The sequence below is a fragment of the Lynx canadensis genome, chromosome A3, assembly GCF_007474595.2.
Source record: "Lynx canadensis isolate LIC74 chromosome A3, mLynCan4.pri.v2, whole genome shotgun sequence".
In the NCBI taxonomy this organism is placed as follows: domain Eukaryota; kingdom Metazoa; phylum Chordata; class Mammalia; order Carnivora; family Felidae; genus Lynx; species Lynx canadensis.
In genome coordinates, this window is record NC_044305.1 from 109,069,922 (window position 1) to 109,097,263 (window position 27,342).

Genomic DNA, 27,342 nt, shown 5'->3' on the forward strand with positions numbered 1-27,342 from the left:
GACCAGTCAAAGGATGGGAAGGAAGCAGACCTCATAAAGACCCTGCTTCAGCGCAGTGGGACTTCCTGTTGGGCCCACTGCCAGAAGTCTTCCCGAGTAGATGATTCTGACAAGTAAAGAAACACAAGTATTCTTTGTAGTCATAAAAGGGAAAAGATGGCTAGAGGGATAAACATCTCAACCAACAAATTCTTTTTATGGGATGTCTGGCTTTTTGCAAATTTTTACTGAACCAAGACATGTGTTCTTTTTAAATTAATACATGCAGTGCAAAAACTCAAAACAATATGCTGATTTATTCCATAAAGATAATTCCCAGGCTAACTGTGGGTTTGTTTTACATTGTCAACAAGAGTAGGGAGTCAGAGGAGGAATCTTGTAAAATCCTGGAAATGAAAAGTTTGGGTCCACATGGAATGACTACTCTACAATCTAGAGTAAGTTCAATCTCAGCCTCTTTACTTCCCTCTGTGTCCTTCCCCTCCCTCCCCTCCTCTCTCTCCCTTTCTTCTCTTTCTCTCTCTCTCTGTCTCTTTCTGTCTCTCTGTCTCTCTGTCTCTGTGTGTGTGTGTGGGGGGGGGGGGGTTCCTGTAAGTATAGCAGAGCAAGGGAGAAAGAGAGACATATGATTTATATCTTCTTTCTCCCAGCAGTGTTCCAATGCCACAGGTTCAATCTACCTGCTCAGCTTTCTATATATGGAATTTCTGAAGGTCTGTTTTGATGACCTCACCCTGGGACAGGAGGCAAATCAGAGCTTCTGTCAGTTTTCTTATGTCCTGCCAGGGTTAAGGCAAGGAAGAAAGGGTAACAACCTACTAGAAACCGGCAAGGATGTTTTTGGCTGTAGGATTATCGAATTTAGTGCCATCAGGTTAGTCAGAGCGATTGAGTCAAGGAAGAAGATACCCAATGGGCACATGAAAAGATGCTCAAGTCATTAGGGAAGAGCAAATTAAAACCACAATGCAATGCCGCCACACCTAGGTTAGAGTGGCTGAAGTTAAAGACAGGCTGACCATGCCAAGTGTTGGTGAGGATGTATAACAACTGGAACTCTCATTCCATCCATTCTGATGGGAATGCAGAATGGTACAGTCACCTGAAAAGCAGAATGTTTTCTTGTAAAGCTTCTTGTTTCTTGTAAAAAGTTTCTCGTAAAGCTAACAAATACTTACCACGTGACAACTCCACGCCTAGGTTTTTGCCTCCACCTTCCAAATAAAAACATGTCTTTGAAAGACTAGCATATGAATGTTCCTATCAGCTTCATTCATAGTAACCCCAAACTGTAAACAACCCCAAATAGGTGAGTTGATGAACTATTTATGACATACCAACGTGATACAATATTATACAGCAACAAAATGGAATGAACTATCGATATACCCAATAACATGGGCACATCTCAAAAAATGTGCTCAGAGAAAGAATGATCCCATTTGTGTGATATTCTAAAAGACAATCAACCTATAGTGCCAAAAAGCAGATTTCTGGTTGCCTGAGGCTGAAGTGCAGGTTGGAGATTGAGTGGGAAGGGACACAAGGGAACTTTCTGGGGTGATGCACAAATTTTATACCTTGATATTGCGGTGGAGGTTAAACTGGTGTATAAATTCGTCCAAACTCATCAAACTGGTCACTTAACATGAACGCATTTGGTTGTTTATAATGTATGCTTCACTAAAGCTGATGTAGGAAGGACCCGCTCTTCTCATGAATGGGTCTCAGGACGCCGAGCCAGGGAGAGACAGCATCACTTCTGAGAAATGCCTGGGGGGGCGATGGAGCAGTGAGCTCCAAATCGGCTACCGCGCTGCACAAGGGTGGAGGCTGAGCCATAGGCTGGCATCTGCGATCTGCACAGTCTGCTTGTGTGGATGCTTCTTTTGAGACCCAACTCAGTTCATTAGCGCCTCTGTTGAGCGAGAGACTTGAGTTGGGGTCTAGCTAACTGTGGTTCGAAAGAGCATTTCTCATGGGCTCTGTGCATGCTGAAGAGGGTCCCTGCCCTGAGAGCATTTCCAGTGCGGGATAAGGTGGGGAATCAGAATGCAGCTATAGCCTCTGCACCCCCAGCAAGCTACCCTCTTTGTAGAGAGACTGGGTGTTAATAATGCATGGTTGAGTTGGGGAAAATCCGAAGAAACTTCCCCTTCCCCCCAGATTTCTCTGCCAACTCAGTGGGCCAAATTGAAACAGTCTAGATTTGGGCAGGGAAGATTTGCGACCCTGAGAGAGATCATAATCTCAACCAAGTATGGCCGGAAATGTAAATTATAGCTATGGAACTGTGAAGAATCGCATAATTATATCAAAATTAAAAGGGAAAGTATGAGTGTGAACAACATCTTGTAGAGAAATTACCACAACCAGATGTATGCAAATTGTTCCCTAAGTAGAATAAGGCAACCTTCCAGGACATTCCCATGAATTTATATTATATGGACACTGACATCCCTATCTAAAGCCCATCTTAATTACTGTTTTCCCTTCCAATGAACCATTTCCCCCACCGTGGGAGATACTTGTGTGCTGTTGGCTAAGTTAACAGTTACACGAATTTCAAGAAGTCTATCTTTGTTTTTAGAAGACTCTTTTGTAGCTGCCATAAGCGCTTTTTAGGTAAATAAAAACAAAGGAAAAAGAAACTAAGAGTGCCTAAGTGCGCTAAATCTGAAATGGTTTAAAGCTGATTATATGGCCCTGAATTTGCTTTCTGCCCTCACGGCACAGGCCGGGGCTGGGGGTCAGGGCATCTGGGTCCAGTCTCCAGCAAGTCTGTCCGTGACCTCCAGCCAGCCTGATCTTGTTTCGGTTTCCTCACGGTCAAATTAGGATGGGCGCCGTGTCCTTACCGATGTCAGTCACGTCAGCCAGCAAAGAGCTTTCACTGAAGTTTTACGTCTAGTGCTAACACTTCAAAAAGTCAAAAAGTTGGACATGACTATAAAGCAGTGTTTCTTTTGCATTTAAAAGAAAACTTTTAAAATGTTCTAAACATCATACATGTGCTATCACTATATGTACATGCTGTGGGATCCGTCCCTAAAGCAATAAAAATCATCTCGTTAAAAAATTTCCCAATCTGTTAGCAACAAGCAGAAGGGCTAAGTGTCCTCCAAAACCAACGCTCAGTCTCACGAGGTTGCCAGGAACGGACTGCTCTAAATCGTTTTACGTTCCACATTGCCGTGACTTTATTACTAAGCCAACAGACTGCAAACCGAGGCCTGGAAATAGAATATGAATTAAAATTTCAAAAAGAAACAAGAATTGGATCCTAGAAATGCCACAATGATTAAGCCTAGTGTAATGGTCCATAGTCCTTTCAGTGCGGGCTGTAGCACTAAAAAATAAAGTAGAACGTACACATGTCTGGGTTGTTCTTAGGGGAGTAAAAGAGCACTATGGATCTGAAGTCAAGGGCTGGTCTTGGCATTGACTCAAGCTTACTGCCTCCGGCCTAGGCCCGGAGCTGTAGGGCTTCTCCATTTCCAGCCCTGCTCTCCCCTCCTTCCGTCTGCTCTCTCCCTGTCGCATTGCACCCGAGGGTGGAATGACCCTTAATTTTCTTTTAGGAACCCTAGGAAACTTTTGAAGTGCTTTCGTGTTTCTTGAGTTATCTAGCTGAACACATGTTCATTGAGTACGCCGTGCTACACAGGTGAATAATACGAAGGTGAATAATACATGGTCCCTGCCCTCACCCTGCTGGAGAGCTGAGGGCCAGCCAGGCTGAAAAAGGACATACACCGTGTCTTGCTATTCCAAGGAGAGAGCACCTCTGCTCAGGCGCATCAGGAGGGCTTTGTGGTAGCGCTTCTGTCACTCGAGCCAGGCCTGGAGTGGGGAGACAGTGGGCACGGGGGAGGGAAGGTGGCCCCGTAGGATGGCAACACCCAAGCCAGGGGGCAGAAGAGAATCACGACAACCAGTTCGTTCTGGAAATGCAGACAGGGCGTGTGTGGGCGCAGGCGCGTGCGCAGTGCGGGGGCGTATAGGGCGCCCCCTTGGAAAACAGACCGGGTAGGAGGACGGGAATGGGGGCTGTCTTCAAAGCCCTGCTGAAGACGTTGGCCTTTATGCTGACGGCAGTCGGAAGAAGATGGAGAAGTATTGGTTCAAGTCTGCTCCTAATCGGGGGACCTCACCTGCATGGGTTGTGCCCACCCCCTCTTGATCCTTGTCCCCTCCCCACACAGGCGCATCCCCAGCCCCAGGAGGAAGGGTTGGGGAGCGTTGGTGAGAGGGTCCACTACATACCCTATGGAGGATTTGGTAGCAGGGATGGTCAGTGGGTGGCTTCCAACCTCCACATCAGCCGGCCCTAGTGACAGCTCGTTTCTGGGGCCTGTATCAAGCTTCTGACCTTGACTTTGACTCCAAGGAGAAGGATATGAACAAGGTACTGCTTGGCTCCCTACTCAGGGCCCCCTATGACCCAGGCTTCGAGGCTCACCGGGACCTCCTCATGGCTGGGGGTGAGACGGGGCTGGGCATCAGAGGTGCCAAGGTGGAGCAGAACTGGACCCATTGAACAGACCATCAGGGCCCAGCCCAGTGTGCTGGAAGGGCTGGAGTCCTCCGGGGCCCGCTCACCCTGGGCAAGCAGTGCTGCGGAGGAAGTCACCAGGGGCACTACCAACAAGAAGTGAGGCTGAGAGGAGCTTTTCTAAACCATCAGCAATAAAGAATAAACATCAATCATGCTAGAGGAAAGACCAATTTTTCTATACTCTATCCTCTCTCTAGAAAATGATGTTAAATTAATATTATGTGATGAACAAATAGTACATGGCAAAATGAAGGGGAAAAAAGTGGCTTCGAGGTGTGCCGCACCCTTAGTACATAATGATACATTATTTTTCTGGATTTTGTAGTATTTGTGACATTTGTCAGCTTTTAAAATTTTGTAACTTATTGTGATGTCTTTTTTAGGTTTTTTTTTTAATGTTTATTTATTTTTGAGAGAGAGAGAGACAGAGTGTGAGCAGGGGAGGGGCAGAGAGAGAGGGAGACACAGAATCCGAAGTAGGCTCCAGCTGACAGCTCAGAGCCTGATGCGGGGCTCGAACTCAAGAACTGTGAGATCATGACCTGACCTGAGCTGAAGTCGGAAGCTTAACTGACTGAGCCACCCAGGCACCCCTTTTTTAGTCTAAATAAAGCTGCTTTCATACCTAATTTTGTATTGGAAATTTTCTATTCTTTTTCTTAACGATTCTCCAAATTGAATAATCTTGAGGCCTCACAGGCTTGGGTCAGCCCTTGGATGATTCCATAATATTAGCTCAATAAATATTTGAGTAATTACTACTGCTATGTACATGGAGCTCCTAGGACTGAAGAACCCTAGGGAAGTAAAGTACATTTCAAATGAAAAGACTAAATAAATAACTGAAATGGTAGCTTGGCTGGAAAGTCACTGTCTTCATGACTGAAACCTTTTAAAAGTTAAAACAGCCAGGGTGCCTGGGTGGTGTCTGACTCTTAATTTCAGCTCAGGTCCTGATCTATGGTTGTGGGATAGAGCCCTGTGTCGGACTTCACGCTAAGCGTGGAGCCAGCTTAAGATTCTCTTTCTTCTTCTCCCTCTGCCGCTCCCCTGCTTGCTTGCGTGTGCTCTCTCTCTCAAAAAGGGAAACTATTGGGACAGCCCATGTTGGGCTCCAGATGAACTCCACACACACCATGCCTACCTGACTCGAAGTGGCTGACCACTTAGGACTCTGCCAGCAACATAGTTATGTCACAATAATTTCGAATGTTCTTTCTACTCGTAACTTTCATCGGCTTCTTTTTCCAGTCAGGTTTCCCAATTTAAAATTAGTCAGGTTGTGTAAATATGAAGTATTCAAGAAGGAGGAAAGGTATAATGTAATTCTTCATCTGTTAACTTAATTTGCCAAAGCTTAAGAATGCTATTTAAAAACAAACAAAAAAATTATCTGGCTTCTAACCCAAGTCTCAGGAAATAATGATTTTCATAGTACAATTGCTCAATTTGTTTTACATTATAGAATGCATACATTTGAACACAATAGAAACTTGTTTTAAAAAGCAATTTAATATGTTTGAGTTTGCCATATAAGAAATAATGGTTTAGAGGCCTGGAAAGTGCTCTAGAATGACAAGTCCCTGAAGTTATAATGTCTGTTTTTCAAAATCCAAAACGTGGACAAAATATAGAAATCAATGTCTTTCAAGCTATTGGACAGCAGGAAAGAAAGGACAATAATCCCTGAGAGATTGTAACAAACGACGAAAGCCCTACGACTGCCCCAGATTACTGCCTTGCGAGAGTTTCCAGACAACACACAGAGAGGGAGCCCTGAAGGAGTCCCACAGTCTCCTTGAGTTGAGGAGACAAATTGATCAACAAAATCCCAAAATCCTAGCTAGATTTTTTTTTTTAGAAATTAAAAAGCTGATTCTAATCATTAATACTGATAAATAGTTCAATGGAACAAACTAGAAAGTACATACGTAGATCTACACATATATGGAAGACTGATTTTTGACAAAGGTGCAAAGGCAATTCAGTAGGGAAACAATAGTCTTTTCAGCAGATGGTGCTAGAACAATTGTCTGTCCATATACACAACAAGTGAACCTCAATCCATACCTCACGCCGTATACAAAAATTAACCCAGAATGGATCACAGATTTCAGTGCAAAACCCCAAATATACAATTTTTAGAAGAAAATATAGGGGGAAAATTTTATAACCTTGGACTAGCACAGATATTTAGATACAAGACCAAAAACAACATACATGAAAGTAGAAATCGATTCACCAAGAGGAAAAACTTCTGTCCTGTCAAAGACACATTAAGGGAATTAACATGAAGGGAATTCTCTCTGCCACAGAGAGAGAGAAAACATTGGCAAATTACGTATCTAATAAAGGACTTGTATCTTTCAGAATATATGAAGAACTCTTAAAAGTCAATAAAGAAGAAAACAAGGATATCAAGTAAAATAATGGGCCAACAATTGGAAGGGCCATTTCACCAAAAAAGATACACGAATGGCAAATACGCACGTGAAAACATGCTCAATGTAATTTGTTACTAGGGTAATAAAAACCCCAATTAGATAGCACTACACATCTAGAGCAGTAGCTCAGATTATGAAGAGTGACCATCCCAAGTGCTGCTGAGAAGGTGGAGGAGGTAGAAAGCTCATTCATTGCTTATTTCACTTAGCATCACACTCTCCAGTTCCATACAGAGAAAGACAGATACCATATGGTTTCACTCTTATGTGGATCCTGAGAAACTTAACAGGAACCCATGGGGGAGGGGAAGGAACAAAAAAAAAAGAGGTTAGAGTGGGAGAGAGCCAAAGCATAAGAGACTGTTAAAAACTGAGAACAAACTGAGGGTTGATGGGGGGTGGGAGGGAGGGGAGGGTGGGTGATGGGTATTGAAGAGGGCACCTTTTGGGATGAGCACTGGGTGTTGTATGGAAACCAATTTGACAATAAATTTCATATATAAAATAAAAAAAATAAAAAATAAAATAAAAAATAAAAAATAATAAAAATAAAGAAAGAAAGAAAGAAAGAAAGAAAGAAAGAAAGAAAGCTCATTCATTGCTGGTGGGAATGTAAAATGGGCTAACCAGTTTGGAAAACAGCTTGACAGCTTTTTTTTTAATGCTAAACACAGATCCACCACACAATTCAGCCATTCTACTCCTATTTATCCCAGAGAAATGAAAGCAGAGGTCCATTTAAAGAATTCATATGAATATTCAGAGACTTGTTTGTGATAATCAAATACTGGGCGCTCCCCAAAGGCTCATCAACAGTTGAGTGGAGAGAAAGAACTGTGGTCTGTCCATGCGGTAAAATGCCACTCAGCAAAAAAGGAATGAACTATCAGAACACACTGCAACATGGACGGATCTCAAAATAATTTAGTTGAGTGAAAGAAATCAGGCAGCAAAAGAGAGAACATAATGTACAAGTCCAGTTTTATTTAAAAAAAATTTTTTTTTCAACGCTTTTTATTTATTTTTGGGACAGAGAGAGACAGAGCATGAACGGGGGAGGGGCAGAGAGAGAGGGAGACACAGAATCGGAAACAGGCTCCAGGCTCCGAGCCATCAGCCCAGAGCCTGACGCGGGGCTCGAACTCACGGACCGCGAGATCATGACCTGGCTGAAGTCGGACGCTTTACCGACTGCGCCACCCAGGCGCCCTAAGTCCAGTTTTATAAAAGTCTAGAAAACACAATCTATCGTGACAGAAAGCAGGACAGTGGTTGTTTGGGGATGGGAGGTGCAGGGACAGTCAGGAGAGAGGGGCTGCAGAAAGGTGGGAAGAAACTTTTGGGGTGATGGAAATGTCTGCTATCTTGCGATGGTTTCAGGGATACATATGTCAAAAGACATCAAACTATACACTTTAAATATGCATATTCTGGTATGTCAGTTGTACCTCAATAAAGCTATTTTTAAAACTTATGATTTGGCTTCAGGCACCTAGAGCAAGATACTGGTTTGAGAGCTGCAAAAGTCATGGGACAATCAAGATATTAACTATGCTTGGTTCTAAAACGTGACATTGTCTTTAACTGTGAAATAACACATTCTTGTTAAACACCCCAAAATAGGTCATAAAGTCTATACTGAGGCTCTCAGGACACACACCGATCACTTGATCGGTAACAAGTCATTTCAAATGGGTTTCACCACCTCCTTTTTTTCTCTTTCCTTAACTTGGGAAAGGAGAAGGTGGGGATATGAAAACAGATTTAATATAAGGCAAGATATACAACAGGTTGTTGGAAAGTTATTTGAAACCAGAAAATGGATATCAGTATCCAAAAAATAAATACAAGGAAAGATTTTTCTTCACCTTTACCATTTTTTTTTTATACCCTTTCTTCCTTTGCTGTCCTTTTTCCCTTTCTTTCCTTCCACCTCCTGCCTCTTACCCCCACATCCCACCCCACCTTTGCTGGCAGGGTTGCCCAGAAGTTCAGACTATAGCACGAACTGGAACAGACTGTCCAAGTTCAAACCTCATGCTGTACTCCTGTACTCAGTATGGTATTTAATATCTCATGCTTTAGCCCCCCCTGTCTGTAAATAGGGTAATACCAAAAGTTCCTTCTCTCTGGACTGCTGAGGATTAAATGATTTGATATAGGTAAAGCACTTAAAACAGGCAGAACCACAGGTTAACAGCATGCAAGTGTTACCGTTCTCGTGGCCCCTAATCTACGACAGACATGTTGGACTCCAATCAGTTAAATGTAAAAAGCCCTGGGCTCGGAGAAGACGGCAGAGGGCATGAGATTCCAGGAGCTGGAACCCAGTGCTGGCTTGGCCAGTCCCCAGCTCCCTGCCCCCATCTGTGCTACTGATGCATCAGAGCTTAAACTGTTTACTGGGGAAATGAGGACGGTCTCCATGGTCCCGTCCAGGTGTTAGCACTGCTTTTTATCATTCAAAGTTACATAAATATTATCAAATGAAAAGCTTTTTGACAACTGTTAGGCACAATGGAGATTTTCATGTTACAACGTAGGTCATTCATTATTTAGTAAGAAAGACAAGTAACCTTGCCAATTATATGGACGGAACAACTGATAAAACTTCAGCAGAACACCAAGTGACTTCTTCAATGTTTCATGAGAAATTTTAACACGTAGTTTATCGTCTTCTGAAATGGGACCCATGTGAAGTTCTGGATGGGAACTCCCCCTTCTCAAAGCTGTGCATGAATCTCTTGGAAGTTTAAGAGTTTGTGTACTTTGCCTGTGGTGGACGGGGCACCACTGGCTTGGCCTTAGTGACCCCCATGCCCCCAGGAGAAATCATTTCAGAAGTGCCCTGGAGCTATTCTGTCTTCTCCCAGGGTGGCAGCAGGAGCGGTGAGTGCAGTAACCATAGAAAGGAAAGCTAGTCAGTTCACATGGCTTCCTTCACGGGAAATTCACCGGACTAAGTGTAACAATAAGTGAAACAACCTACCTATGATGCTGCCATCCAAGACAAGCTCTCGGCTTTTAAAAGGGGGCAGATTTCATGTGGAGACCGTCTTCAGTGGTGAGCCAGACAGCAGGGTTGTAATGTTACTTTGAAGGGGATACAGTATAGCCATGATGAGGAGGGAAATTTCCTCTGTTAACATCCTCCTGCAGTAGTGGTCAAGTGTGTGAGCAATTCCTCACACTTTAAAGATTCAAGTAACTTTTAGGAGTGTTATACTCCCATCGGGTCAGGTCCTTATCCAGAAACGGAATCACTCAATCTGTCCACTGAAGACATACTGACTATAAGGACCAAACAGGAATTTTATTAAAACAAATGGAGATTGATTAGCCCTTATGATGAGTCCCCAGTCCCACGGAGAGGATTTTTGATGTTCCTTCTAATTCCTAGCAGAAGTCTTTGCACTGATCTCTGCTCCCACAACGTGGTTCATTCTGTCATTTGCTGCTAGTGACATTCACCCGTCTCAACTGGCACATTGTTGTAGCTGTTTCGAGAAAGCCGGAGGTATCGGTAGCCTTATGGACACTGTGTAATCTGTTGGGGTACCTGCCAGACTCCTGTCCCTTCTAGCTAGTAGTTTCAGAGATTGGGCAAGAGCAGTTGAACTGATTCAGGTATCTCGATGGGTCATTGTAAAAGACCAGAAGCAGGAACTGGCTTAGTTTGATTAAACAGCATCTAGGTCAGGGCTTGAAATTTTGAGTGTAAAGATGTATGTGTGTGCCCATATATTTGGGACAGCAAACGGTAAACTCAGATTTTGACCTGATGTCCAAGATGAGGCTGGTTAAAACGTAGTGAGGAATCTTTATAGATCACTGCTAAGTACCATGGGAAAAAAATCCTTTTAGTTTATTAAAACTTGGGAAATATAAGAAATAAAACACAACTCCACAGAAATATGAACTACCAGTTTAGTGTATTTCCAATAGATGCTTTTCTGTGCACATTTTCATATAGTTGAGATCAGATGTATACACTATTTTGCCTCTTACTTGCACTTAAGATGCTCTATGCATTCACTATTTTTGTAATTTTTTCAACGTCAAAATAATATCCTACTGTAGTTATATTCCAATATGGTTAACCACTTCCTTATTGTTGGCCATAGTGTTCTACTGTAATAAATAATGCTGTCATAAACATTTGTGCATAAATCATTATACCTTTTCTCCTTAGGACTATTTCCCGGAAATGACATTACAAGATTCAAGAATCAATACATTTTGAAGGCTCAGGACATTTTTAAGGGTATTTTGACACAAACATTTGGTAAAGTGTTTGTGTCAAAATACCCTTCTACCGGCTGTGTATGGGAATGTTCCAACATGTGCCATCATTATCAGCATTGAATATTTTTAAAGTATTTTTCACGTTTTATTTATTTATTTTGAGAGAGAGAGAGAGAGAGCGCAAGCGAGCCAGAGCACAAGCTGGGAAGGGGCAGACAGAGGGAGAGAGAGAAACCCAAGCAGGCTCTGCACTGTCAGCACAGAGCCCGATGCAGGACTTGAACCCACAAACCGTTGAGATCATGACCTGAGGCGAAATCAAGAGTCAGATGCTTAACTGACTGAGCCACCCAGGCACCCCGGATATTTCTTGAAAGAAAAAAAATCCTTGCTAATTTAATATTAAAACATTACCTTACTGTAATTCCATTCACATTTCTGATTACTGGTTACAATATATTTACTCTTTTGTTTTTCCTCTTCTGTCAACAATGTGTTCATGACCTCTGCCTATTTTTTTCCGTTTTTCATTCGCATTAATGAAATTTTGTTTTGCCAAGTCTCCACTGAAACATTAATCAGACACTCACTAGAGGTCATTTTATTGAATTGATTTAAATATTTTATTTAAAGAAATATTCTGAAGACTATAGTTTATTGGTAGGAAAAATAGAAATCATACGTGTTTAAAGATCATTTTGTACTGACATTATGCGAAATCGACTTCTCCAAGTAACATTATTAGTTTCGCAGTGATACTAGTGGAATGCATGCTGCAGAAACATGGTTTTACCTTCAAATCTGAGCACATTACCCTTACATCAGAAAAGAAAAAGGGATAATAAAAAACGCCACTTGGATTAGTTCAAAGTTTAGTAGACCACATCTGATTTGTTGAAGAGTGAGTTCTTTTATTTACCTCTTCAAGGAAGTGCTTATTTTTTTCACTTCTTTCTGTGCATCTTTATCCTATAAAGAAAATACAAATACACAATAAAATTTCACACATTTATCCTGCTCCTCTAGCTACTTTGAAACAATCTTCGGTTGAGCGAGGGGATACTTTGTGCGGGACCATTACAAGGAAACTACAGATTTCTGAGACCCAGGCATGATTCAGATCTCCGAGACCATGTGTAATGCAGAGAGCTACTCCCAGGCTGTTCCCCCACCGGGTCTGGAGGGGTGGGATACCGGAAGAAGAGATCCTTCAGTGTAAGCTGACATATTGGCCCTCACCACTGTGTTAATGGTAACATTGATTTTTTTTTTTTTCTTCAGCTGTATGATGTGGAAGAAGTCCTAGCCTCAGCAGCAGGATTGGAAGAAATTGGAGATTCCACTGCAAGATCCAGGCTAGCTATACATTTCATCACTGACGTCATCAAGTAGTTTATATTAAAGGTGAAAAACCATATAATATGTTTTCTACATGGTCTAATATATTCCACTTGTTATTTCTTTAAAACAAGAGTGGAGGTTAGAAACAGTGGCAATAAATTTAGATGGCAGGGTACTCCTATGCACTTTTGCATTTAACATTTATTGAGTACCTACAATTAGAAAGAATTTAAGGGATGTAACAAATTAAAACAAATAGATGAGAACAAATGAACAACATAATATTTGGAAGTGGCTGTCAGATTAAACAAACAAACAAACAAACAAACAAACCTGGAAGTTCTTCAATAGTTTTAATCATAACGTAGTGTCTGGTCGATCAGATGTCTACCTACTAGCAAATCAGTATTTTTTCAAGGTTGTGAGAAACTATGATTAATGAATTTAGGGGATTAATGCATTATTTAAAATAACGTATAAAAAATATGCTTATCTTGGTAATTCATGTTTATCTTGGTAACCCTGGATAGTTCAGTGCCTGGCACCGATAAGTCCCTCAGTAGGATACCTATTAGCAGTAACATTTCCCCTTAATCGATGTTTACGGATCAATTTCTTGCAGAATAATGACACACGCGAGAGAATCGTTTCAACTAGATGCCTAAAGGAATGAACGTGCACAAACCAGAAGGAAAGATTTAAAATTAAGATCACAGCTTGGCAATACGTGTCCTCGCGCACCCCCACCCCCCCACCCCAATTCAACTGGCAGTGAACGTGCTCACCGCACACCCACAGCCACACCCGCACACACAACACCCCTCCCATTGTACCTTGTTCCCGGGGCTTCCATCCAAGCATTTTACTTATTTATTTGTTATGTGCAGGTTTTTTAGCCCAAAACGCCAGCTAACGCCGCTATCCCCAAACACACTTTCCTCTGTTATTGCCCCAAATGTCTGCCCTTCCCACCATCAACCCTCATTGGGTACTCCCCCCAATACCGCCCTCCTTGAGCCAACCTCCCACTTTTCCTCTTTTTCTCACACATGTCTACAGAGCTCCCTGGCACTCCTGTTAGGGGACTTGTTTTGAAGTCATTTTTGTATAACCAGCAATGCATTTGCTGAGAATATATTTTGGGGGTAGAGGATAATTGTCCTCTGCCATTTCTTTTTTTTTTTTTAATTTTTTTTTCAACGTTTTATTTATTTTTGGGACAGAGAGAGACAGAGCATGAACGGGGGAGGGGCAGAGAGAGAGGGAGACACAGAATCGGAAACAGGCTCCAGGCTCTGAGCCATCAGCCCAGAGCCTGTCGCGGGGCTCGAACTCCCGGACCGCGAGATCGTGACCTGGCTGAAGTCGGACGCCTAACCGACTGCGCCACCCAGGCGCCCCTGTCCTCTGCCATTTCTTATAGCTGTTAATCTCCTGGTCACTCTCCTTTTACATTTGTTTTTTATGACTTTGGCACCTGGGTCACTCTCCATGCCAAGGTCTGCCATCACTGTTGGAGACATCCTAGTCCCCATGGACCGTGGATCCCACCTTCCTGGAGTTAGCCTCCTCACCTCTGATGCCCTCCCCCATCACCCCGGTGAGCGGACCCTGGGCTGTGTCATGACCTACAACTGCCCTACCTCTGAAATAGGCGTCCTGCCCTCTGAACACAACTGCCCGTCTTTTCGTGTCATTTATCCAATTACTCTCAATAACAATAATTTTTCAACTTCCACAGATTTATTAAGAGATTTTTTTTTCCTTCTTGTTCTCTGCCAGCTTTCTCCTGCTTTGACTTATTTTTTTGTTTGTTTTGCCTTGACTTGTTTTCTACCCACTTTAGACTCTATATCCAGCGACCTTTGAACTAAAAGACAAAAACCCCTTCCCCCTCTGTGGCACCTGCCCTGGGTCTCTACAAACCCCCAAGTCCACAAATCCATCAACTTTTCTATTGTGTTGGCAACAAAAAAAGAGAACCCTGATGCGCTCCGGATGCCTTTCTGACCTCCTCAGGGCCTCCCTTATTCTCCCAATTATCTCCTCACTCCTTGGTCGTTCTTGAATCCTTCCTTCTTTGCGGACCTTCTCATCATTTAAATATGCTCCCCTATTTCCCATCTAAAAAAACACAACGATTTCTCACCTCTGGCACCACTTCTCCTCTCTTCCCCATCAAATTGTTGGAAGTGCGTCTACCAGCACCGACCGCGTTGTCTCAGTGCTCTGCACGGTCTCTGCAGCTATCGTTCCACTGACAACAGTCTGGGTTAAGATCACCAGTGACACAGACATCATTGAACTCAGCTCATTCCAGTCCTGACTTCTCCAGGGTTTCTGACAGAGGTGACCACTTCCACCATCCTTTGGCTTCTGAGGCCCTGTCTCGTGGGGTCACTTCTGCTGGTCTCCCTTGTAGCTTTCTTTTCCTCCTCCCCTTCCATTATGCTGCTGTTTCTCAAAGCTGATCCTCTGCCTGCTGCCTTTCAAACACTGTATAACTTCACTGGGTGACCTCTGCTACCTTGTGGCTTCAGACATCATTTATGTGGCAAATATAAAATCAGTTTATGGATTTGAAAATCTCACAAACTCAAAATGTCTATAACTGAGCTCACCTTCTCTACCAAATCTGGTTCTCCAATGCTCCCCGGGTCCTTAAAGGGTACCTCCATCTATCCTGGTCCGTTTCCAAAGCCAGGAACCCCGATCTCATTCTTGAGTCCTCCAACTTCTAGATATTCAATTTCTAAGTCTTGTAGAGAACACCAGCCACGAATCCGTTAAGTCTGTGTATCTCCGTTCACTGCTCACTGCCATCATCTTAGTCGGTATCACCGGCTCAGGTCTGTGCTACTTGTGCTAGTTACTCAAATGCTACTCCTTCTAGTTTTGCTTCCCTCCAAGCCAAGTCAGTCCCCACAAGGTAGCCAGTGTGCCCACTCCAAAATCTCATTTGTCACGTGTTGCTTAAGACCCTGTAATGGTTTTTCCCTGCCTTTAAGAAAAAGACACAAGGCTCTCATCTCTTCTTTCCCTCTCGTGCCCAACATTTCAGCCATATTGTTATTTGATTCGATGCTTTTAGGCCTATTTTTCCATTCCAAGCTTTTGTCTGTTTTTAGTGTTTCATAAAATAGGGCATGTCTGCTACCTGCATCAGTATCACCTGACATAATGTGAATTACTTACAAAGTGTGTGTTTAATTGTCCAGGTCTCCATTCGCCCTTGCCATGTAGATAACATATTTCAACACTAATATCATCATTAGAACACATTATTTTGTGTTCTATATTTTTTTTCAGTTACATTAAAAGTTGTTTTCTGATTGAACAAAGTTTTTGGAAATATGTTGAGAGCTGCAAAAGGAATAGAAGCTGATCAGCTTTCGACAGTGATGTAATAAAGGAAAAATGGCCCCAATACTCAGCATAACGTTTCATTATTTTTTTAAAGACAAATACCAATGCGTTAGATTTTTTACCAACAACTTTTATTAATCTACTGAGGAGAGGTTATCTTATTGCCTATTATAGCTTACAAATTCTGCATTCAACATTTCCAAGAATGCATCACGGTACATCTTTCTACTACGTTTATTTTCAGTGATATGTCATTTGCCAAAAGTCTAAATTATAGACTGAATTGTGTTCTAAAGGGTTCTTGATAGTTTCATTTTCCAGTATGAGTTTTCTTATATAAATTGTAGATAAAGGCATTTCTACTTTGACTTGAAGCCTGGGAGACTTCCCAGTGTGAGCATTTTAAGGCTGACTAAGGTTTATGTGATCACGGAAGTCTTTCCTTCCATCATGATACTGAGAGTGTCCTATACAGTGACAATCCTCACATGTCCTGTAACGTTGCTCTACGAGGAAAGGGGTTCTCATGTTCACTTCATTGAATTGCTTCTCTAACATGAATCATCTAGTATTTCCCAAATGGCTTCCTCCTCCTGGTAAAGACTTGCTCCCTTCCTGCTTGGTTTGCTCAGTGTTCTGTGCATTTGAAGCCTTGAGCTTTGGCTGAAGGTGACAGAGTTTCTCCCCTGTGGGAACTCTTGTGTCTATAAAGGTTAAAGCTGAGGCTGAAGGTTCTTCTCCATTCATTACATTTATAGGGTTTCGCTCAGGCGTGTATTCTCATGATGGCTAAGGTTAGAACATCAGCTAAGGGCTTTACCACATAGATGACATTCGTGTAGTTTCTCTGCCGTGTGAATTCACTCAGGCTGTTTCAAGGATGAGTCATTACTGGAGGCATTTCTGCTCTGATTATAGGCAAAGGGTTTTTCTCCTGTGTGAATTCTCTGCTGTGAACAGAAGTTAGCTCTCGGGCTGAAGCGTGTGCCACGTTCGTTACATTGGTAGGGTTTCTTTCCAGTTAACCCATGCTGGATCAGTTGAGCCGTGGGTATTTCCCCATTCTCAAAGAGCTCCTCTCCAGTGTGAAATCTCTGCTACTAACGGGGACAGGAGAGGACGTGAAAGGCGTGCCTGCATCCACTCGTCTATTCATTTTTCTACATACGAATTCTATGCTGATCCTTCAACGATGGTCTCCAAATAAAGTCTCTGCCGCATTGGTTACACTCACATGGTGTGATACTCTCCTCCGTGTAAGCGTTTTTCTTCATAGCATGTTAACTGCACAGGCATCTGATCAATTCTGAGGGCTTCACTATGTTTCAAGCACTCGATATATTGTCCACATTTGCTCAAATGTCATCTTCTAAGGACTCAGGTTATGGTTTTGAATTCAGGGTATTCCTTCCTTCTCCAGATTCACACTATCCAAACCTTTCTGCTGAAGCAGCACACTTTCTCTCCATTGAAAACACTGCAGTTTCAAATTCCGGGGATACAAGGCTGCTCACATGCATGAATCTAGGCCCTGGAGCCCACGGGCTGACACTCTCAATACTAAGTGCAGTGTGACGAGCTTAGGGCTCCCTGGGACATAAGACGTGTCACAAGTAACTATCATGCCAGGAAGAGGTTACAAGTGCCACAAGAAAGAGGCACATGAGGGAAAATATATCAATACTCTCCGCCAAAGGCTTTGGATAAGTAAGAGAGAGACTTACTTATATTAAATGGTTACACTCCTGGCATGTGCGTGATGATTATCAAACATCAACCTGACTAGACTGAGTGCTGGGTAAGAATGACTGATCCCAGACTGATGCTGTGTCACCAGTTATTTTAAGACTATTATTAAAGGAGGTCTAAGAGCGACGCCTGGGTAGCTCAGTTGGTTAAGCATCCAACTCCTGATTTGGGCTCAGGTCATGATCTCACAGTTGTGAGATTGAGCCCCATGTAGGGCTCTGCAAGAACATGGAGCTTGCTTGGGATTCTCTCTTTCTCTCTCTCTCAAAATAAATAAAATAAACATCAAAAAAAAAGAGGTCTAAGAAACTTCTTTAAGGTGTTTTTAAGATCAACCTAAGAAATATAAGCAAGGCCATTATATATCAAGAAAGCTTAACAAGTAATATATTTTGGACTGCCAATAAAAGGTTAGAACCCAAAGAGTGGAAATAGGGGGTTGTAAACAGAGTAATAGTCCCTGCCTGCAACTCATGAAAATGTCTCTTCAGAGAGTAGGAAAAGTGTGTCCCTTCTTTAGTGGCCTTATTCATTTCCTTTTTAAAAAATATTTATTTTTTGGGGCGCCTGGGTGGCGCAGTCGGTTAAGCGTCCGACTTCAGCCAGGTCACGATCTCGCGGTCCGTGAGTTCGAGCCCCGCGTCGGGCTCTGGGCTGATGGCTCAGAGCCTGGAGCCTGTTTCCGATTCTGTGTCTCCCTCTCTCTCTGCCCCTCCCCCGTTCATGCTCTGTCTCTCTCTGTCCCAAAAATAAATAAACGTTGAAAAAAAAAATTTTTTTTAAAATTTATTTTTTTATGTTTTATTTTTTATATTTGAGAGAGAGACAGAGAGACAGAGAGCAAGTAGGGGAGGGGCAGAGAGACAGAGGCAGAATCTAAAGCAGGCTCCAGGCTCTGAGCTGTCAGCACAGAGCCTGACGCAGGGCTCAAACTCATGAACCGTGAGATCATGACCTGAGCCGAAGTTGGACGCTTAACCGACTGAATCACCCAAGAGCTTCCCAAAACATTTATTTTTGAGAGAGAGAGAGAGCTCAAGCAGGGGAGGGACAGAGAGAGAGGGAGACAGGATCCAAAGCGGGCTCCACACTGATAGCAGAGAGCCCGATGTGGGGCTTGAACCCATGAACTGTGAGATCATGACCTAAGCCAAAGTTGGACCCTTAACCAACTGAGCCATCCAGGCACCCCTAATTTCTTTTAAAATGCACCAGGAAGAATGAATTCTCCAGGCCCAGAAAGTAAGTTCAAACCAGAAATAAACAGGCAAATAAGAATTTCTAACAAATGAGACCGTGGGCAATATTGCTGGGTTTCAGTAACTGAGCCTACTCATACTCTGAGCTGTAGCATTCCCTTAGCTGGAAGGCAGGCTGAACATCTGTGGACTAATTATAGCTTATAAACTTATCTGAGAAACCAATCTCTTAATTAAAAAAAAAAATCAAATATGAGGGACGCCTGGGTGGCTCAGTCAGTGGAGCCTCTGACTTCGGCTCAGGTCACGATCTGTGGTCCGTGGGTTCGATCCCCATGTCGGGCTCTGTGCTGACAGCTCAGAGCCTGGAGCCTGCTTCGGATTCTGTGTCTCCCTCTCTCTGCCCCTCTCCCGCTCATGCTCTGTCTTTGTCTCTCAACAATAAATGTTAAAAAAAAATCAAATATGAGGTCTTAATTAAGACAGAAAATTAAAAGCACGATTAGGATTTCATTACTAAGAGTGGTTACTAATGAGAGGGATGATTCTCCATTTATATAACAGGATGGAAATAACAGCCCAGGATTTTAAACAACAGGTTAACTTTAAAGCCAGCTACACAACTTGTTGGCCAGGAAGACGTGTTCTTTACATTGAACACTCCCGGAGTCCTTCTCTTCCTGACACTGTTCCCGGTGTAGTTTATTTCCTATCCTACACGAGTTTGGATTAATGTCACTTCAAAGAAGTGCAATTAATGTCACTTCAAAATGTGACAACAATTTCAAAACAGTTTTTTTCTTTACCAAATTAGCACATCCCTCGCCATAAAACAAAAGATTACGTAATGCTCCCTGCACCGAACTTTGGCAGCCTGCCCCAGGTCAGTAACTTGGATACTTTGTCCAGGCAAACAACTCCCAGGCTTCCAGAGTGGTCATGATTTCCTTCATCAAGCATTCTCACACTGCCTTCGACACAGGAATCCTTTTTCAGTTTAAAAGTGGAACGTTTCTGGGGCTCCTGGGTGGCTCAGTCGGTTGAGCGTCTGACTCCCATTTTCGGCTCAGGTCATGATCTCATGTTTTGTGGGTTCGAGCCCCACGTCGGGCTCTAAGCTGACAGCATAGAGCCTGCTTGGATTTCTCTCTCTCCCTCTCTCTGTCTGCCCCTCCCCCATTTGTGCTGTCTCTGTCTCTCTCAAAATAAGTAAATAAACTTAAAAAAAATTTTTAAAGTGGAACGTTTCTCAGGACCCGAGATGACCTTCCTAGAGTCAAGAAAAGGCCACGTGAATAATAAAATACTGTAGTTTCAAGTTCTGGGGATGTAAAGTTGATCACATGCAGGAATCTGGGCCCTAGAGCCCAAGGGCTGACACTCCCAATGTCAAGTGCAGTGTGGTGAGCTCAGAGCTCCCTGGAAGGGGCAGAAGACATCACAAACGACTCCAATGCCAGGAAGAGGTTACAAGTGCCATGAGAAAGAAGCAGGTATGTCAGGCAGGTTCACATGACAGAGGGAAAACTGATGGCTGGGTTGCCTTCACTGTTATTAGTGGCTCTGCTGGACATTTTGGAAATGAACAGACTTGTCAGCAAAATCACTAATGGGGTGGGTATACTTCAATCTGGAAAAACTTACAGAGATAGGGGGACTGCAGATAACTCTCCTCAGTCTATTTTCTAATTGAAAAAAAATGGATATTCCTGACATTACATTTACTACTCGAAACAAAACAAAACAACAAAACAAAACAAAACCTCCTAGAAAATATAAATGGAAACATCATTGGAAAAATAAGTAACGCAGGAAATACTTATTAATGCTATTTTGCTTATTACCTAAATATTTCCACAGTGCCCAGCTTTTTATTTTTATGCTATGAGTCTTCTGATTTTTCCTATCAGTACTTATGGGTGCTTATTACATGCCAGGCATGGTAGTTAGCACTGGGAATAGAGGGGTGAATGAAACACACTTAGCTGTGACTTTCCTGGAAGAATCACACAAACAATTATACAACCACAAACCGTGCTAAATGATGTGAAGGAAAAGTACGAGGTACTTTCTTGCCTGGGAGTGGCAAGGAAGTCTTTCCTAAAGAAATGACATTTATGGTGAGGCCTGAAGGGTGAGTAGGAATAAAGCAGGGGAAGGGAGTGGAGGGCTTGGGTGGGAGTGTTTCAGGAAGAGGCAAGAACAGGTCCCGAGGGTGTGAAGCAGGGAAAGGCATAGTGCAGAGGTGGGGGGAGTGGGCAACAGAGATCAGAGCCTTGAAGGACATGCTAAACATTTAGGGCTTTATCCCCAAAGCAAAGGGTTTCAAGTAAGAAGTGACATATTGAGGTTTACTCAATCTGTTCCTTTGCTGCTACTGAGAGCCAAGAATGGCCTGGTGGAAGGAAGAAAGCCAAAGACCAGTGGGAGGTTCACACGTCGTAGTTCCGGTGAACTCGGGTGGTTTCCTGCTTGGAGCGGTAGCAGTCGAGTGAGAGGGCAGTTGGCTAGTTCAAGGCATGCTTTAGAAGAGGAAGACTGAGATTTGGTGAGTGGGTGGATGTCTGTGTCGGGGGCTGAGGGAGATGATTCCCAACTGATGGACGGATGTGCCATTTACTAGAGAGGAAGTTGGAAAAGACCAGATCCAAAGGCCCAATGACGAGTTAAGTTTGAGATGTCTGTGAAACATCTCGGTACAGATGTCAAGTAGGAAGTTGGATACTCAGGTCTTAGGGCTCAGAAGGGAGGTCTAGAGATACGAATTTGAGGACTCCTGGCAGGTAGATAGCATCCGAAGCCATGGACCATAGGTTTGTGGGGCAGGAAGGAGGAGAGAGGAGAGGAAAGGAGAGGAGGGGAGGAGAGCGGAGGGGAGGCGAGGAGAGGGGAGACTTAGGGACCAAGGACCAAACCCGGGGGGGGGGGGGTCATTGATATTTAGCCCTTGTGTGACAGCTCTGGATATCGTGCACAACTATTTGCACGTCAAACCAGGTATTATGCCTCACTATCATACTGTATGCTAATCTCAAATTCTAAAAAGAATGCACAGACCCTCAGTTTTAAATGACTGCATATAACCTGAAACATCATTCAGGAGAGGTGGAAAAGATGGTAGGGTCCCCACCACCTCTATGGAGCAAGCAACCAGAGGGACAAAATCTGTTTTCTGCCCAAACAATTGCACAAAGTGTCTTCCGGAGAAGTGCCGCTCCTGAGCCTAGGCTGTTGTGCGCCTCGACCAAGTGAGGGATCGGAGTGAGAAGGCCAATCAACCCCGCAGGAAAGCCCAAACGTAAGCCGTCCGAGACCTTGCGCAGGTGGTTGCCAGCAAGGCCCAGTGAGGCCTGAGCAGCCCTGTTTAAATGCGGAGGCATCCCTGAACCCTGAAGTTCCCGGCAGGTCTTAGTACGCTCCCCCCTTTCTTCCTTGTTTCCCAGGACTGCGCTGAACACCCCTGCCCCTCCCCCTCCAGGCAAACAAATCTCCGCTTTTCCACCTCTGTGCCTTTGTTCACCGCCTGCGAGGCACTTCACTCTCACCTCCACCTTACGTACACTCTCAAAGTCCACCTCTGATGCTACCGGATCTCTTCCAGGTGAAAATAATTTCTCCCTTTCCACTATTTCCATCACCAGTTATTTGCACCTCTCTGAGCGCTTCAGGCTTTCCACCCTGGGCTACAGTTACTTGGGTATATGGCTTATATTCTCCCCCAGGCTGTGAGCTGCTAGAGAGCTGTGGGCGTGTCTATATTTGAGGTTCACAACAACCATCGGAGCCGGTTTTGCTTCCGCAGAGAAGACAAGGGATGCTCCTTTCTGAGGCATTTCTTTCCGCTGTGATTCAGAGGACGGTAATGTGCGGCGGTACGAGAAGGGAGCAGGAAAACACTGATCTATTTCCTTGTATTCCTACAATACCAACATACGGCTCACAGCAACACAGACTGGGCCATTAACTCTGAAATTCCTAAAACAGAGCACATCCAGAATCCTGAATTAGTGAATAAAAGGGCAAGAAGCAACGGGATAGTTTCTTCTTCGTTAGCGGTAGGCATTCAAAGACCAAGAAAATGTCAATGCATCATTTTTAAGCTTCTTCGCGGTAGAGGATAACCACACCCTACTGTGAGCAGGAGACTGAAGACGGCAGACCCCTGGACGGTCTTCTTGCGGTCTAATGCTTAACAAGCATCAGTATATTTTAACTGCTAGCCCATGATTTGTGTGTCCCTTAAAGAGGCAGGGAGTCTGCTGGTGAAGGGTTACCCACAGCAATTCTAAAAACTTCACAGCACATGTTCAATCCCAGTAAAATCCCAAATGTTTTAGTATGGAAGAAAAATCCAGATGCATCTAAGCCAGCTGTTCCTACCTGGAACTAGAAAAGTACTGGTGACAAAAACAGCCTTCGCTGTCCCTGTTGGGACTTACCTCTTTGGTAACACAAGGGAGCAATACTGCCAAATTACAAAACTTCACAGCATCATCTGTTTGTTCAAGATCGATGTAACACTAGAAATGAAAAGTCGACAATGTGAAAGGGAATCCCATTTTTATGTAATGCATTCAAAGTGATCTTAAAACAAGTGGTCTTCCTTACCTTGGCCAAGAACAAGTAATTGGACTTAGAAAAACCAGGGTGTAGTTCTTCAACCTGATTTTAAGAGAGAACAGAAAAAAGAATAAATGGGGCAATATTATAACAACCAGTAAAGAATCAGATATTAACCAAGTTGTCTGAAAAATTTAGATTGGTTATATTACATCTGACTCATTTGATCAATTCAAGTATGGTGGAAATACAGCTTTTGAGATTATCCATTAAAATGAAATTATTATTGCGGTGCCTGGGTGGCTCAGTCGGTTAAGCATCTGACTTCGGCTCAGGTCATGATCTCACAGTTCGTGGGTTCGAGCCCCGCATCGGGCTCTGTGCTGACAGCTCGGAGCCTGGAGCCTGCTTGGGATTCTGTATCTCCCTCTTTCTCTGCCCCTCCCACACTCATGTTCTGTCTCTCTCTGTCTCAGAAATAAATAAACATTAAAAAAAATGAGATTATTATTATTATGCTCATAGAGCTTATGAAACAATGAGATCCTTTAAGATTTCAGGATTCCTTTGTATAACCTATCCTTTCTCTTTTTTTCTTTTCGAGGACAGAAACAATTGGCGATACATTCTCCCAAGACAAGTCCTCTACAATTTAGTCTATTTAGGAGACGATTAGAGGATGATAGGTATCCCATGACAAACATCCTCCACCACGTTAGTATTTGATTTCTTATGATTTCAACACATCCCACGGGCTGAATAGTATCTAAAGTCCATCGCGTCAAGTATTTTTGAAGAAAAGACAGACCCAGGAAACAACTAGTCCAAGTAGCAGACCTACTTACAAATTTTAATAAGTGGGTATTATGAAGGCACTTTACTAAACTCTTATGCACATCTACTAAACTTTTTTCTAATGTTTATTTGTTTTTGAGAGGGAGAGAGAGAGAGAGACAGAGAGAGAGTGTGTGAGCAGGGGAGGAGCAAGAGAGAGAGGGAGACACAGAATCCAAAGCAGGCTCCAGGCTCTGAGCTGTCAGCACAGAGCCCAGTGTGGGGGTTCGAACTCACAAACTGCAAGATCATGACCTGAGCTGAAGCTGGATGCTTCACCGACTGAGCCACCCAGGCACCCCACACATCAGTTCCCTTTCTTTATCAGTTCCCTTTCTTTATCTCTGGTGAATAAGAATTCTTGCAGGCGTCTGGCATTGTTACTAGAGAGCACTTCTTAGAACCTAAGTTAATCTTCGGTCAGCTGCTGCTGTATTAAGGGCCAATGCAAATAAGCTCCCAATCTGACCTTGGAACCCAACCCAGAGAGACGTAGAACCCAAGCGAAGAAGGTTACTTTTTTTTTTAATGTTTATTATTTATTTTGAGAGAGAGAGACAGCAGGGGGAGGGGCAGAGAGAGAGAGAGAGAGGGAGAGAGACAATCCCAAGCAGACTCCGTGCTGTCAGTGCAAAGCCCAATGTAAGGCTTGAACCCATGAACTGTGAGCTCACAACCTGAGCCGAAACCAAGAGTTGGATGCTTAACTTCCTCCAGGAGCCCCAAGAAGGTTACTTTAAAAAATTTACAAAGATATGCATGTTTTACAAGATACAAGTGATACGAACATTTCCAAAACTAAAAAGTGAGTGCTTCTTTGTTCTGACTTTATTTTCAATTTCAATCTCATCTCCCAGGGGTAACCACTGTCAACAGTTTCACATGAATCTTACCAGAACCTTTATCAAGCATACACAAGTAAAAAAAAAAAAAAAAAAAAAATTCACTTTGGAAAAAAATGAATATGGGACCATTTCTGTATATTGGTCCAAAACTTTTTTTCCCACAACATATCACAGACACAGTTCTGTGTTTGCATACACAGATCTACCTCGTTCCTAAGAGGTGTATTTCATATTGCACATATGCCGTAATTAAATTAAGCATTCTTTATTACATATTTAGACATTTTTTTACTGTTACCAATAATGATCAGTGAAATACTTTCTCCTGTATACTTGTGTACAAGTGTGATTATGTCTGTAGAAGAGACACCTGGAAGTTGAATTGCTGAGTCAAAGGATACATGCATTTTTTTTTTAATTTTTTTTTTAACGTTTATTTATTTTTAAGACAGAGAGAGACAGAGCAGAGCATGAATGGGGGAGGGTCAGAGAGAGGGAGACACAGAATCCGAAACAGGCTCCAGGCTCTGAGCTGTCAGCACAGAGCCCGACGCGGGGCTCGAACTCATGGACCGCGAGATCATGACCTGAGCCGAAGTCGGCCGCTTAACCGACTGAGCCACCCAGGCACCCCGGATACATGCATTTTAAAGACGGATACTATTGGGTGGATCTAAGACTTAGGGGGCTGAGGAGTTCACATCTTTGGTAAAGGGCATATACTCTACAAAACCCAAAAGGGAAGGATCCTAGGATAAAGTGTCTTGGGCTGGAGAGTCAAACTGGGTGTTTATTTTTTAGGACCGAGTAGATGAACAGTGTGTGGATCTGGCCAAGAACTTGCTAGTGAAACAGCAAGGCTGCCAACAGATGGGAGGACACTGTCAAGTTCAATCCTAGCCAGAGCCTGGAAAAGCCTAGAGAGCCACCCATGGTATTGATGAGTTCTGGTTCTGCTGGTTCTCTCTTGTCCAATCATTTCCATCTCTACTCTTCAAGTCTACTAAGTGCATTTTTTAAGTCTCTCTAAAAGGAAGACTTTGATTAAACTTTGTTCAGTTGCACCTTCTTCTACGTCCAGTAGTTGCCCAGCTCTGTCCAAAACCTGTTCATAAAACTTGCTTCAACATATGAGAATAAGCAGCTTATTTCTTTTTTTAGTTAATTAATTATTTTTTAAATTTACATAAAAGTTAGGCTATAGCGCAACAATGATTTCAGGAGTAGATTCCTTAATGCCCCTTACCCATTTAGCCCATTTTCCCCTCTCACAACCCTCTGCTTGTTATCTATATTTAAGATTCTCTTATGTTTTGTCCCCTCCCTGTTTTTATATTATTTTTGCTTCCCTTCCTTTATGTTCATCTGTTCTGTGTCGTAAAGTCCTCATATGAGTGAAGTCATATGATATTTGTCTTTCTCTGACTAATTTTGCTTAGCATAATACTCTCTAGTTCCATCCACATAGTTGCAAATGGAAAGATCATTCTTTTTGATTGCCGAGTAATACTCCATTATATATATATATATATATATATATATATATATATGTATATATATATATATATATATATATATACCCCACATCTTCTTTTTTTTTTTTTATGAAATTTATTGACAAATTGGTTTCCATACAACACCCAGTGCTCATCCCAAAAGGTGCCCTCCTCAATACCCATCACCCACCCTCCCCTCCCTCCCACCCCCCATCAACCCTCAGTTTGTTCTCAGTTTTTAACAGTCTCTTATGCTTTGGCTCTCTCCCACTCTAACTCTATCCATTCATCCATCGATGGACATTTGGGCTCTTTCCATACTTTAGCTATTGTTGATAGTGCTGCTACATATATAGGGGTGCATGTGCCCCTTTGAAACAGCACACCTGTATCCCTTGGATAGATACCTAGTAGTGCAATTGGTGGATCATAGAGTAATTCTATTTTTAATTTTTTGAGGAACCTCCATACTGTTTTCCCGAGTGGGTGTACCAGTTTGCATTCCTACCAGCAGTGCAAAAGAGACCCTCTTTCTCCGCATCTGTTGTTGCCTGAGTTGTTCATGTTAGCCATTCTGACAGGTGTGAGGTGGTATCTCATTATGGTTTTGATTTGTATTTCCAGGATGATGAGTGATGTTGAACATTTTTTTTTTATGTGTCTGTCTGCCATCTGGATGTCTTCTTTGGAGAAGTGTCTATTCAT

General features: G+C 43.0%; 1 protein-coding gene across 3 annotated transcripts in view; it reads right to left on the minus strand.

Annotated features, from left to right (window-relative positions):
- Nucleotides 1–11,611: 11,611 nt before the first annotated feature.
- RMDN2 (regulator of microtubule dynamics 2) overlaps nt 11,612–27,342 on the minus strand; it is a 76,159-nt gene continuing 60,428 nt past the window's right edge. For all 3 annotated transcript variants that reach the window (XM_030311286.1, XM_030311288.1, XM_030311285.1), the window contains 3 exons: nt 23,511–23,564; nt 23,342–23,422; nt 11,612–12,216 (listed from right to left, as the gene is read on the minus strand). In XM_030311286.1, the coding sequence (XP_030167146.1) occupies nt 12,163–12,216; nt 23,342–23,422; nt 23,511–23,564 (189 nt within the window). In that variant the 3' untranslated portion in view covers nt 11,612–12,162. The remainder of the gene's footprint in view (nt 12,217–23,341; nt 23,423–23,510; nt 23,565–27,342) is intronic.